This window comes from Cetorhinus maximus, chromosome 9 (genome assembly GCF_964194155.1).
Source record: "Cetorhinus maximus chromosome 9, sCetMax3.hap1.1, whole genome shotgun sequence".
NCBI lineage: Eukaryota > Metazoa > Chordata > Chondrichthyes > Lamniformes > Cetorhinidae > Cetorhinus > Cetorhinus maximus.
In genome coordinates, this window is record NC_135887.1 from 94,454,845 (window position 1) to 94,469,409 (window position 14,565).

The window sequence follows — 14,565 nt, forward strand, 5'->3', positions numbered from 1 at the left end:
CTTAACATTGAGTTCAACAACTTCAGACCATGAACTCTCTCCTCCATCCTCACCCCCTCTTCTTTCATCCTCTTTTTTCTACATTCATTTTTATTTTTTATCCACTTATTTTTATTTTTATTCATTTATCTGTGGTTTTATCCCCTTTTTTATCCCATTTTCAAACCTTTGTTTCCCCACCACCCCACCCCTTTCCTTACAGGACCATATGTTACTTGTTCTATGTTGTTCTTTCACACAATGCTATCCCTGTTCTGCCATAATCACGTTCTGCTTTCTTAACTTTATGCCACTATTAGCACATTTTTTAGCACTAACCACTACCATCAACACTCCCTTTGTCCTTCAGTTCATTACATCTTTGTCAATCTCTCCTTAGCCCCCACCTATCGCTGGCCTTCTATCCAGCTTCACCTGCCCCATCTCTCTTAAACAGTATAAATTTCATCACATTTCCACTTCAGCTCTGAAGAAGGGCCATACAGACTCAAAATGTTAACTCTGTTTCTCTCTCCACAGATGCTGCTAGACCTGCTGAGTTTTTCCAGCATTTTCTGTCTTTGTTTACCAGATTAATACCTGGAATGGGCAGCCTGTCTTATGAGGAAAGGTTGGACAGGCTAGGCTTATATCTACCGGAGCTTACAAGCATAAGAGGTGATTTGATTGAAACATATAAGATCCTGAGAGGGTAACGGCAAAATACTGCAAATGCTGGAAATCTGAAACAAAAACAAAAAATGTCTGGAAAAATTCAGCAGGTCTGACAGCATCTGTGGAGAGAAAGACAGAGTTAACGTTTCGAGTCCGTATGACTCTTCTTCAGATATCCTGAGAGGTCTTGACAGGGTGAATGTGGAGAAGATGTTTCCTCTTGTGGAAGAATCTAGAACTAGAGGTCATTGTTTAAAAATAAGGGGTCACCCATTTAAAACGGAGATGAGGAGAATTTTTTTCTCTCAGCGGGTCGTGAGTCTCTTCCTGAAAAAATAGTGGAAGCAAAGTCTTTGAATATTTTTAAGGCAGAGGTGGATAGATTCTTAGTAAGCAAGGGAGTGATAGGTTAATGGGGTTTGGCAGGATGCAGATTTGTGGTTACTATCAGCTCAGCCATGATTTTATTAAATGGGGGGGGGGCAGGCTCAAGGGGCCGAATAGCCTACTCCTGCTCCTTCTTCGTATGTATGTTTGTATGTAACTGAAAGCACTTCATCTAAGACTCACCAGACTGCTGATGCATGTCACATGGATCTACCTCAGGAATGTTGGTACCTGGATTACACGCTGTGGAGATTCTCCAGGAATTGGCAAACAGCTGTGGTGTGCTTTCAATCATTCCTCCTGGGGACCTTCACAAATAGTAAAGAAAAGAAGGTTATACTTGAAATCAATGGAAAGAAATACTAGGTGGAATACAAAACAGGCTGTTGATTTGTTATTACTCATCTTCCTCTATCGGCAAAAACAAATTAATATCCCACTGTTTTTAATATATAATAGCATCACCATGTTTTGCATAATTCTGCGAATAACTTTAAATCCTTAAAAGTACTGTGAGAAAATACTAAATATGATTTTATATTGACTGTTCCACATGTGCATGTTCCACACCTACTGTGTCATTGTCAGGAAATGGCAAGAGTTTAATATAAGGAAAGGAAATGAAAAGCCAAGTAACCATGGGGCAGGTTTTCTTATCCACTACCTAGGAATGGAATATAAAGCAACAGTGGCAGAGGCCTAACTGTGTGTCTGCACCTTCTCTTGGTTTAAGATGCTGTGTGGTGAAGGAAGACTTGGCAAAAGAATAAAAATAATTCAAGTAAAGAACTTGCCAGGAAAATAAAGTGATGATGGCCCTTTAGTGAAATAACAGTATATAATCACAGCTAATGACCAGTGGTTACAGAAACAACTGAGGACATCACTGTGTGTTCCAGGTAACATTTATAAGCTGAGTCCAGATACTTTCTTAAAGCCCTATCCCTCCAACTAGGAATTTTTGCCCTCATAGCAGTAGGATAATTAGTCACTTTTTATTTCTTGCTGAAAATCACTTCACTGTTGGTATGAAATGAGAAATGAAGGGTATTTTCCCACCTGTCAGGTCTTTAACAAATGCACTAGACATTTCAGTACATTATCTATCTGTATCTTATTATATCTCCTACATCTTTACAAACTTCTACAGAACCTTGTTGCTTATGTCACTCTTTTCTAACGCTTTTGAGGTAACTTTTTCCATTGGACCAAATCTTCCGAGCAGCAGTAATGACAAGTGGATTGCCGCTGCAGTCATAAATTTCCCCCGACTCGATGCTGCTGCACATTTTTTCCAGGGTTTTCTGATCTCAGCTTTCACAGAAATGCGTAGCACAGCATCCTTCTGGAACTCCGTCAGAGCAGAGTGGCATCAGGGGAAGACAGGACAGGCCCTTTTTTAATTCACTAGCTGCTGTATGATAAGTTTAAATGCCCCACCTTTGAATGTGAGTGAATGGATGAGCGAATGGGTGAGTGGGTAAGTGAGTGATGGGTAGGTGGGTGAGGTGGGTAAGCAAATGAGGTGGGTGAGTTGGGTAGGTGGGTAGGGCAGTCAGGTAAGTGGGTAGATGGGTGAGTTTGGTAGGTGGGTAGGGTGGGTACGTAGGTAAGTGCGTGGGTGGGTAAGTGCCTAGATAGGTAGGGTGGATGAAGTAGGTGAGTTGTGTAAGTGGGTACGTGGGTGAGGTGGGTAGGTGGCTATGTGGTTAAGTGGGTAGGTGGGTGATGTGAGTGAGGTCGGCAAGTGGGTCAGGGGGTTAGTCGGGTTGGGCTAGGAGCAGTAGTTGGGTGGTCGGGAGGGGTAGTCAGGTCGGGTTGGTGAGGTAGTTGTGTCAAGTCTATGGGTAATAGTGTTGTTAGGTTAGTAGGGTCGGGTCAAGGGGGTGGTCGGCGGTGGGGGGGCCTAGTTGAATGATCGGGCCGACAGTCAGGGGGTCAGGAGGGGGTGATTGGGGAATTGGTTGTGGAGTTAGCCAGATGTTAATCTGTCTAACAATTCCTGGGTAACTATCCAGGTAATTCGCACAGATGTGTCTAACTCAGTCAGAGACATTCATGAAGGGTCCCGGGCAGCAGAGGAATTTCCCTAAAAAGTTTAAACTTCCCAGATAAAATTCCCACATAAATCCAGTATCAGGACTTCCATAGGATCCTAACATGTATATTTGGAATTACACCTGGTCTCTGACGATCAAGAGACTGGGAGATTTGGCCCAGTATAAAATCTTATGAATATATTTATAATAGAAATTGTCTATGTAAACTGACCACCCTATAATTATACAATTTGACCACTAGGTGGCTTTCTCCACAAGTGCTCAATATGCAGTCTCACAGTTTCCGATCTGTCTTTTCTTCCACTGTAACTGGATTGTGTTGGCTGACAGGACACTGGAAGAATTTAAAACTTCAAATAGTGTCATTGGTTCTTTTACATCCACCTCAAAAGGCAGAATGCCTGACTTTGTGTGACCTCAGGAATGAGGGAGGGAGTGGGGCAGGTAACTTCAGCTCCTAAGTGGGGGAGGAGTGTGTTTTAGCTGCTAACCTCCAACTCACTGAGGAGCTATAACACCTCCCCTGCTATCTCTGGCCCTGGCCCTCCAGCATCAAATGAAGGCAGAGGCATTAAAATTAGATGTTATCCAACTGGCAAAGGGAAACGGAAGCAAACCATCAGGAGCTGAAAATAGCTTTGAACTGGTTCCCGGAGAAATAAGTATCCACTTCTTTAGGGACACAGTAAGGTGTATCTGTGGAGAGAGAATTTTCAGACTTTTACAAGTTAAATGGGGGAATCTTTTCTGTAGTTTAAAGTTGTCCCCTGGACAGTGTTTAGACATGTTGCTTTTATTTATTTTATTATATTTAGTTTATTTATTACACTTTGAAATCTTGTTGTATGATCTTTTCAGTCGGTCACTGGGACTCAATTGTCCTTTTCAAAGTTACCTGTCTGTACGGGGATCATAACACTAACAACAGTCAGACATAGTGATTCAAAGGGACACAAATATACCCTATCATTATTTTAAATTGTGTATATTTTCCCCCAAAACAGAACTGTTGAATTTATAAAGCACTAATTCCCACCTATGTTTTATTGATAGTTAAGAATGGTTATATTTTCTTACAACATTGAGACAATGTGCAAATTTAAGATGCTAATCAGGGCCCTATGATGGACATTGGACCTCAACTGCCCTTGGGTGCAGCAGTACTGTTTAGTCTCTGACCAGTACCAAGTGGTGTTCCAGCTTCAGAAGATCCCACATATGAGTTTCTCGTAAATTTTGTGCAGCCAGGAGAAGCAGGAGTGCTCCTTTAGAATGCACAATCTCAGTCTGGAACACTAATATTCAAGTTTCCTCACACCACTCCACACAGTATGGTCTTCCCATCAGGAATCTATCTTCCTCCAGGCCAGCTGGCTGGATAGCCTTATATTCTGGCAGCTCAAGGTCACAGGCTACTCTGGGATTTTTAGTTTTACGACTTCAACTCACAGGCCCTAAGCAACCGAGGCCCACTTGTCAACATGAGTCAGGCCTCTCAGCAGGATAACAAGGTAACTTGCCAGCATGGATACGGCTCCACAGAAATTGACCTCACTGTGAACCACTCTACTAGTATGAGATGAATTGTTAATATAAGAAAATGATTTCACACTGTGCAGATAAGATAAAATTCAGTATTGTAAGAGTAAACTCAAACAAACTTAAACTATTAGCTAAAAATTTCTACACAATTTTGAAAACAAGCAAACTTCTTTGAAAGTACTGGAAATTCATATCATAGGATTTTTACAGTGCTGAAGGAGGCCATTCAGCCCATCGAGTCAGCACTGGCTCGCCAAAAGAGCGTTCTTACCTAAGCCCACTCCTCTGCCTTATCCCCATAACCTTGCACATTTTTTCTTTTCGGATAGCAATCCAATTCTCTTTTGAATACCTCGATTGAACCTGCCTCCACCACCCTTTAGGAAGTTTGCTCCAGACTCCAACCACCCTCTGGGTAAAAAAGTTTTTCCTCACATCACTTCTACGCCTTTTGCCCATTATTTTACAACTGTGCCCTCTAGTTCTTGATGTACTGTTGAGTGGGAACAGTTTCTCATTATTTACCCTGTCCACTCCCCTCAGGATCTTGAATACCTCTATCAAGCCTCCTGTCAGCCTTCTTTTTTCCCAGGAAAACAGTCCCAATCTCTCCAACTGAATTATTAAACTGAATTTAGATTTTCAGTCTCCAGCTCTGTTAAATTACTAATACTTTTAGAAAGATAACTTACAATTTGCTTTATGGTCTAAAGTAGTAAAATAAACTGTCAACTTATCCTATACTTCAGGTACTATGTGAACACCTGGAACAAATGAAGAATGGGCATATGGTTGGCAGGTAAGGGTTGAAGTTCCTGCCAAGCATCAGACATAGACATGAAGTAAAACCTGATTGCTCAACTGCAGTAGTGTTAGAAATTAATCCTTGTTGAAAACAAACACAAAGGTTTAGGTACAGAAGTTTTCTAATTATGACTGCTATTCTTTGTAGCCAAATTGTAGTCAGTCATTAAGTTCTAATCAAAGCCAATTAGCCTCAAAGCTTGACAAATACTCACAAGAAATCATCCTGAATATTGTCATTGAAGGTTCCACAGAGTCCAATGGTGTCCTCTTTCCATCTCGCATCCACCTGGACATAGAGCCGCCTCCCCTCTCTGTCATACTGCAAACGCAGTCCAAAGTCTGTCTTAATTTGTACAAACATAGAGCTAAGCTCAGTGACTTCAAACAAATCTGTAAAAGGCAAGGAAATGTATTAATGAGAATATGGTGTGAAATTTTTGTTTGAGCATGTTGATGTCAAACTGATTGTGCTAACTGGCTGAAGTTTTACCAAGTCTGTTAGGTGTAATGCCAACAATAATTAAGTTAGACAAGGGTCTCAGGTTTATACATTCACAATGCATCTTGTCATGAATATTCAAATGTAAAATACTTGATTCAAGCTTATGTAAGATCATGACTTAAAAATGAGTGGAAAATTCCAACAAGGTGACTTTGTAACCAACTGAAATGTAGGAACATATGAACAGGAGTAGCCATTTAGCCCTTTCAACCAGTTCACTGCCTTTCAGTGAGATCAGGGCTGATTTGCAACCTAACTCTAAATACCCACCTTTGCCCCAAATATCCCTTAATACCTTGGCTAACAAAATATCTATCATCCCAGTTTTAAAATTAACAATTGATCTAGCTGTTTTGCAGAAGAGAGTTCCAAACTTCCAGGGAAGACGATCCTAGTTTGTTCCTTTTAGTCCAGGTATTATTTCATTTAAATTAAGGGGTCACCCATTTAAAACAGAGATTCGGAGATTTTTTTTTCTCTCAGAGGGTGGCGAGTCCTTGGAACTTTCTTCTTCAACAGGTGGTGGAAGCAGAGTCTGAATATTTTTAAGGCAGAGCTAGATAGATTCTTGATAAGCAAGGGGGTGAAAAGTTACAGGGGTTAGATGGGAATGTGAAGTTCAAATATAATCAGATCAGCCATGATCTTATTAAATGCGGAGCAGACTCGAGGGGTCAAGTTGCCTACTCCTGCTCTTAATTCGTATGCTCGTATGTTTGTATTCTAGTAAATATATCCTGCACCTTCCAAGGTCAATATATCCTTCCTAAAATGTGGTGTCCAGAATTACTCTCTGTAATCCAGGTGTGTTCTAACTAGGGTGCTGGATAGCTGAAGTATAATTTTTACTCTAGATATAAAGGCCAGTATTTCATTAGCCTTTTTGATTAATTTCTGGACCTGTTCATGACATTTTAATGATCTAATACCTGCATCCCCAAGTCTTTTTGGATCTCCACTGTTTCTAGATTTTCACCATTTAGAAAGCACTCTCTTCTATCCATTTTAGGTCCAAAATGTAAGGAAATAAGGTAAAGGCAGGGTAGTTTTGTTTAAAAAAAACTAAGAGTTGGTGGTGGTGGTGGGGGGGGCGCGGAGTGCAGGCAAGGTAGCTGATCAGAACTGCTGGAAAACAGTGGGGCAGGTGGGTGGTAGGGGAGGCTTGGGTGGGGGTGGAGGGTAGCTGGTCAGATCTCCCAGAAGGCGGTATGAACAAGGCGAGACTGGATGCCCTTACATTTACCAACATTGAAATCTATTTTCTGCAGTCCCATTCCCTTAACCTATCACTTTTTCTTTGTAATTTTATACTTCCACCTACACTGCTTACAATATCTTTGTGTCATCAAAAAATCTGGATCTGTGGCATTCTATACCATCATCTAAGTTATGAATGAATACAATGAATAGTTGAGACCCCAAATTAAATCCTTGCACTTTGATAGAGTGCAGGATACCACTGTTCACATACAGCCAATTAGAGTACTTGCCAACATTACCTCTACTCTGTCACCTTCTGCTCAGCCAAATTCCTAACCAGGTGAATAATTTGCCTTTAATTCCAGTGCTTCAACTTTAGCTAACGGTCTTTCATGAGGGACTTTATCAAAGGGCTTCTGGAAGTCTATATAAATAACATCCATAGACATTCCCCTGTCCACTACATTTTCACATCGTCAAAAAAATTCATCAAATTCATCAGGCATGATCTAATCTTTATAAATCCATACTCTCTCTCTCTCTCTGATCAGCTAAAGATTTTCCTGGTGTTTAGTTATCCTATCTTAATGACTCCAAACCAGCTCCACTGGACAGGATGTGTTGTTCATGTGCCTGACACCAGATTCCAAAACCAACTCATCTACTCAGAACTTGGTCATGGCAGGAGCCTCCCAGGAAGACAAAGGACACTTTAAGGATGTCCTCGAAGCATTCCTGAAGAGAGAAAACATACCCACCAACCCAAGGGAGACCCTGGCTGGTGAATGACCAAAATGGAGAAGGCTGATTTGGGTAGGCACCCAACACACCAAGAGACTTCGTTGGGAATGTGCAGAGGTAAAGTCAAGGCATCAGAGGGAGTGCACGAACCTCCAAACAACCCATCCACCCAACACTTCAAGTGCCACCTGCATCACATGTGGTAGAGTCTGCAAATTGCACATTGAACTTATCAGCCATCTCAGAAGTCAAAGAACAAGAGTGGAAGCAAGTCATCTTTGATCCCAAGGGACTGCCTAAGAAAGGGAGAGTTACAGGCTCTAAGGCAAAAGACTTTCCATATTTGATGAGCTGAAAACTAAGCAATTTTCTGCTTTCATCTATAGGTTTTCTTACCATTTGTAGCCTTTCATGTGTATTTCTTCATTTTTTTTAAACTGCGCATAATCCTTTGTGACAAATCATATCTCTGCCCCTACCCCATTGACTTGTTTTTTGTACAAACATTTTTGACGACCAGTTAATTCTGGTTAAAGTTCAAATGTTATTTTGGCAGGCTAAAGGATGATAGAGATGCAAGATAGTTTAACTCCAGCAGTTCCTTTGCGCACACGTAGCTTCTCCCAATTCCCACCCAAGTTTTCTGGACTTGAAATTTGTGTTTTTTGGGGAAGAGAGCATGTACTCCTTATTAACAAACAAAAACACTATTTGAGTTTGTAGCTTTCTTGTGGTTTATCTTTTAAAGGCTGCTAAACATAAAACTAGGGCTTATCGGCCAAGCATGATCGGCGGGACTAGAAGCGGTTGTGAAATCCGCTCCCGCCCAGGATCAGCTTCTGACAGCAATTTCACGCTGGCTGGTCAATTAACTGCTGGCCAGTATGAAATGTATGCTGGGAGAGGCTCAGTGCTGCTGGTGGAGTTGGGGAGGCGGGGGCAATTGGGAAGATGCCAGGCATCGGAATGAATGAGAATGCGGGCGGGGGCTTTAAAAGGAGCTCCCTGAAGGTTAACAATTGTTGTGGAACTGCCTCAGGGAGCTGCTGTGATTTTCCAAGGGTCACACTGCTTTTTTGAGATATTGTGCTGTCAATTGTGGCTGGAATATGTCTGATGCACCCAGAACGCGTGCTAGGTGGGATAGGAATGGCCGAAGCCAGTCAGCCCCCCCAGCATTTCCAATGAGTGCCTGTGGGTTCTGCTGGAGGCAGCCAGTGCCCGACGGGAGATATTGCTGCTCCAAGATGGCAAGAGAAGGCCACCACATTTGACAAAGATGGCACGGATGAAGGTGACAAATCTGGTCAGTGGATGTGATGTGGTCCGAAGGACCTGGATACAGTGCAGAAAATGGTTCAATGGCCTTCTGCACTCTGCCAGGGTGAATACTAATTCCAAATGTAACCATAGGGAGATGTGTTTGCATGTGACAATGTTTGTTGGGGCATATGGGTGTGAAAACCCAAGTTTAAATCGGCACCTGTTCCTCTACCCTTAAAGACTGCTAGTGATTATAACGGATAGCTGGCATGCATGTAAAGGTCATGTGCCACAATGTGATGGGCACCTGAACCTGTGTCTTTGAGGGGGAGTCTGGTATATTCTGGCATATAGAGGGGAGACTCATGAAAGCACTTTTGTCATTACAGGAGAAAAGGAGTCGCAATGTAGAAGAAAGAGGACAAACGGGTAGTGGTGTCCCCAACCTGCTGGTAATAAGTCAGGCAGAGGAGCAGGTCTTTGAAATGGCTTGCAAATGTGGAGTCAGGTCCACTGGTCACATAGAAGCAAGGGTTTCGGAGGAGGGTAAGAATCCAGTGGACAAGAAAGATTTCAGGGAGGGTATGAGAGATGTAGGGCAGCAGTTGTAAGACTGACAGGTGAAATCCACTAATTCCCTATATTCCCCCATTCAGAAGCCTTTGCTTAGCCAGGTGTCCATTCTGAGAAGCAACCAGGCTGAATGCACTCTGAATCTATAATGCTGATCAAGACTCACATATGTTTCCCCTCCCTCAGATGGAATATTCTCTAGACCGCAGAATGACCCTGAGGACCTTTCCTTGACATCAGAGGCTGATCTGCTGCCAGATGCAGCCATATCACGTCCTCCCTCTGCACCATGCACCAACACAGGTACAGGCATATGTCTATCAGGACAGATGATAGTACACACTGGTGAAGGCACACCACACTCACCTGAGGAGTTGGCGGAGGATGGGAGTCCCCTGGTCACTGGCAGTTGGGGATTGCTGGAGACCAGGATGATGCTGAGTCCGAGGCAGATGATGAGCCTCTGGAGTCATTCATCAAGTGGCAGATGCTGGATGTCCAGCGGGATGTGCATGAAGATCTGCAGAGATCCCTGAGGGTCTGCGTGCCATGGTCTCCGTGTTGGAGTCGTCCATGCAGAGCATGAACATTTCATTGGCCCAGAGCTCTGAACACACAGCTCCCTCCAGAGAGAGAGTGGTGACTCTCATGGAAAGGCAGCTTCAGGAACTCAGTCAGGGGCTTCTGGTGTTGCATTCAGACCTGAGACCTCAGATGGTCATTGCCAATGTGAGAGGTGAATGAGCCACCTAGTGACTCTGCTGGCATCTCGTCCATCTCTGGTGAGCAGGGAGGTTACAAACAAACCTTATATTGGCGGACGACCTCCGTGCAGCTCTATGCATCTGGGGGCTCCTGATGATGGCAATATCTCCTCCGTCCTTCTGCCAGTGATCATTGCATCCAAGGAGACCGTGATGACCAACGAATGCCCAGCCTTGGCGTTGGACTATCCTGCTCAGTCAGGGCCCACATAGGCCCTGGCGACCAGAGCACGCCCGCCAAAGTGATCAAGACCAACAGAGTCAGCAGCCCGTCTCCAATGCAGCTGCCAGCAAGGGGGAAGCACTAAGACATAGAACTCGTAAGCGGAAATTTAAGTCACTATGATCACATAAGGGGTTTCATGGGTGATTTATTTTACATTGATACTTGTGTAAATGGTTAATTTATATCTCACACTTCACTATTAAAATGTGAGATCAACTCCAGTGGCCTTATTTGTTTTATGTAAATGATAGGGAGGAAGCCTGGGAGTCATGTGTCACACACAGACTGGGCTGCAAAGTTTATTTCAGAGGTAGGGGCATGAGTGTAGGGTGACAGGAGGGCTCATCAAAACAGATCAATATGGTGGCAGTCTCCTTGCGTCATTTTGACTCCTGGCTTTGGAGTCCTAATTGAGAGTGCTCTGAATCAAGGCCTCCCTGGTCTCCCTGCCTCTCATAAGCATCCTCAGTTCGGGATTTTGCTCCTCACTCTGGGGCTGATCATGCTCCTCCTCAGGCTCAGCACTAGAATGGTTGTCTGTGGCTTCTGGAAAAGCATTGCTGTCTTCATCCTCCTAAGGGGTCCTCCCTTGAGAGAGCTAGATTGTGTAGGGCACAGCAGACTACTACAATAAGGGAGACACATTCTGGAGCATATTGCAGTGATCCCCCTGAGCTGTCCAGGCAGCAAAACCTCATCTTGAGCAGGTCTATTGTCGCCTGAATTATTGCCCTTGTGACTATGGTTGTAGCTCTCCTCGGCTGCAGTCATTGGGTGTCTTAGTGACATCAGCAGCCACCTTTTCAGCAGATAGCCTTTGCCTCCCAGTAGCCAGTTATCCAACCATGGTGGTGCAATGAACAGCCTTGGCACCTGGGAATGATGCATTTTCTAGACATCATGGCAGCTTCCTGGATATCTGGCACAAGCCTGCAGGATCTCATTCTTGTGGTCACACACAATCTGGACGTTTAGAGAGTGGAAGCCCTTTCTATTGACAAAGGCACCCAGTTCCCCCGCTGGCGCCTTGATGGGCATGTGCATGCAGTCAATGGATCCCTGAATTCAGGGAAATCCTGCAATTGCAGTGGATCCTCTGGCTCACTCTGCCTGGCTGGCCTTGTCTGTCCTGAAGTGAATGAAAGTGTTGACCCTTTGGAACAGTGCACCTGTAACCAGCAGCTGATGCAGCTGTGGGCAACAGATTGTGAGACTCCACACAGATCTCCCACTGACCCCTGGAGGCATAAAAGTTCAGAGCCACTGTCACCACCACAGCCACTGGCATAGGGCGGCCACCTACACTGTTTGAGATTACTTCAGGGCCAATCATGTCGCAGATAGAGATGACAATTACTCTGAAGAGGCAAAGCCTTTGTTGGCATTGAACCTTTGTCAGGTTCAGGTAGCATGATCACTGCCTGTACATTCTACCTGCTGGGTATTGGCGTCTCCGCTTGACCCTTCCCCCTTGCAAAGCCTGCTGGCCCTCCAACCCTTCTGACCGCACCTCACAGTCCAGGGGGCAGACTCTGGGATGGCACCTGTGGGTAACCGGCCTTCTCTCCCTTTTGGCCCTCTCCTCATCTTCTGAGGTGGTCCCTCCAGCTGAGCACACAATCTCCATGTTTGTCCAGATGATTGCACAGGTTGCTGCACTGAAGGGACAAATGCCCCTTTACAAATGCAAATGTTTAGCATTCCTAGATTTATCCAAATCAACCAAAAATTGCCAGCAATGTTCTCTAATCCACCAACAAACAACTCACAGCAAAACTCCTAATTCCTCACCTTTCCAACATCTTCTGGGCCTTTTATTCCACCCTAGATGCAGAATGAATGAAAAATGTGAAGGCTGTCTGCGGCAAGCGTAAAAGCGCACAGGCCACTCAAAATCGCAGTGAATTGAGGATTTAATAGTCTTAATTGACCCTTTAATTGTCGACACATGTTTCTGATTTCTGCGCATGCCCGCCGACCGAAATATCACGAAATAGTCCTCTCAACATCATTGCGCCTCATGTCGCAAAACGTCGGGCCTGCTGGACTCTTGTGTTTCTATGCATGTCAGACACTTGAATTGTCAAAAAATGCTAAATAGCTTTCAAATCAAAATCAAAGTCATTCCTTGCCTTCTTGTGTTCTTCTCAAATATAAACCACAAATCTCTGACAGAGCCGATGGACCATATTTAATCGTAATAGATTTGGACTGCACTAAACATCTAAATAGAAATTGTCTCTGAAATAAATCAGATTTTTCACTCCATCTCAATGATATAAAAATGCACAAACCATTAACACCAGCTCTTGTATTAAACGGTTAAGAAGAAAATACTTCCACCAAGCAAAGCTGATAGATACTACATGCTAGAAAATTGCCTATATTAGTTAATGTTGTAATATTTGGCAATCACTACCAGCTTGTAACAAGTAGCCGATGAAAAGGCAAGTAGTAGATTTGATTGTTCATGATTATATGAACGTGGCTCTGCTTAATTCTTGCAAATGCTCAAATATAGCAGGAAAGCAAATTGATAAGCTACTGAATATAATTCATGAAAATTCTATGGAGTGGCAATATGCACTTTCTTAAAGTCAAAGATAAAGACATATTTAAAGCTTTGCAAAGATTGTTATAGCATGAGGTTAATATTTCATACCATCTGTATAAGGCAAACTGATCCGGTACTGATTACAATGGTAGGCCTCTCCTGAACGAGTCAACGTCACCTGTTTCTTCATATCTTCATCAACAACCAGACTCACTGACTGAACACAGGCACCATTTAGATTCTGAGAAAAGAAGCAAAACAGGCAGTTTAGAATTTCATAATATGTGCTTGCTCCATTTACTTTTAGGACATTACATTGTGATTTCAGTCTGTCTGACAGATCCATTAATTAGGAAAGCTGAACAAAGGGACATACACTGGAAGTTTCTTCAGTGTTCTCCCAATCATCTACCACAACTTCGTCAAAAGATCAAGAGAAACTTCATTAATGCAGCATGTACAGAGTTTCTGCTTGGGACAACTCAAGGGCATTTTTGTTGATAATCTTAGAATTCAGCCAGTTAAAATTGAATCAAAGTGAGATTTCTTCACTCAAAGCATCATAAGAACGTGGAATTCTCTGCTATGAAATATGATAGGTGTAAAGTCAATTGAAATGTTTAAAAGCGAGATACGCATTAGAGGTTATGAAGAAAAGTTAAGGAGTTGGAATTAATCTAACAGAGTTGCCATGGATAAGAAACATTGTGTGGCGGGTTTAATGGACTAAATGGCCTACTTCAGTTCCTTTTTTCCTATCTGCAACCCTGATTTGCTCTTTGAATCAACAAACATTTTTAAATATAAAATGGTTAATAATGCAACTACTTATAACATTGTTCTTTCTACTTTTGTTCAGTTTATGAATATATTTAAATGGCTAGTGTTTGTTTTATCACACAATTTCAGCAAACCATTACTAAGTTTGACAATAGAGTTGAATTCCCATAATTTGACACTCAATAGTTAACAAGTTAATTTTTTTGTCTTCAGGTGTAAAAACATATTCATTTGGTTTGCACTACTTTAAGACCCATCTAAATCTTAATTGTTAGTAGCACTCAGTTATCCAGTTAAAGGTCATTTACATAATTAATCACAAATCCAGATGAATTTAGGTGAGTCCAAGGATGAAAATACTCATAAGAGAGGAACTTAATGGGTAACTCAAATTTGAAATAATAAAATTATAAGAGGCATAAAAATTTTGGAAAGTTTTAGAGAGCTTTAAAAGACATCCTAACTCATTAGCAACCCCTCATGGCAAATGTTGTGATCTAGGTGCCAGTGAG

At 42.7% G+C, this 14,565-nt stretch overlaps 1 protein-coding gene across 1 annotated transcript in view; it reads right to left on the minus strand.

The window, feature by feature from the left end:
- The window catches only part of otog (otogelin), a 322,018-nt gene that overhangs the window by 251,149 nt on the left and 56,304 nt on the right, over window positions 1-14,565 (minus strand). The window contains exons 13-15 of the mRNA XM_078549607.1: window positions 13,382-13,514; window positions 5,663-5,840; window positions 1,225-1,349 (exon numbers count right to left, since the gene is read on the minus strand). Of these exons, the coding sequence (XP_078405733.1) occupies window positions 1,225-1,349; window positions 5,663-5,840; window positions 13,382-13,514 (436 nt within the window). The remainder of the gene's footprint in view (window positions 1-1,224; window positions 1,350-5,662; window positions 5,841-13,381; window positions 13,515-14,565) is intronic.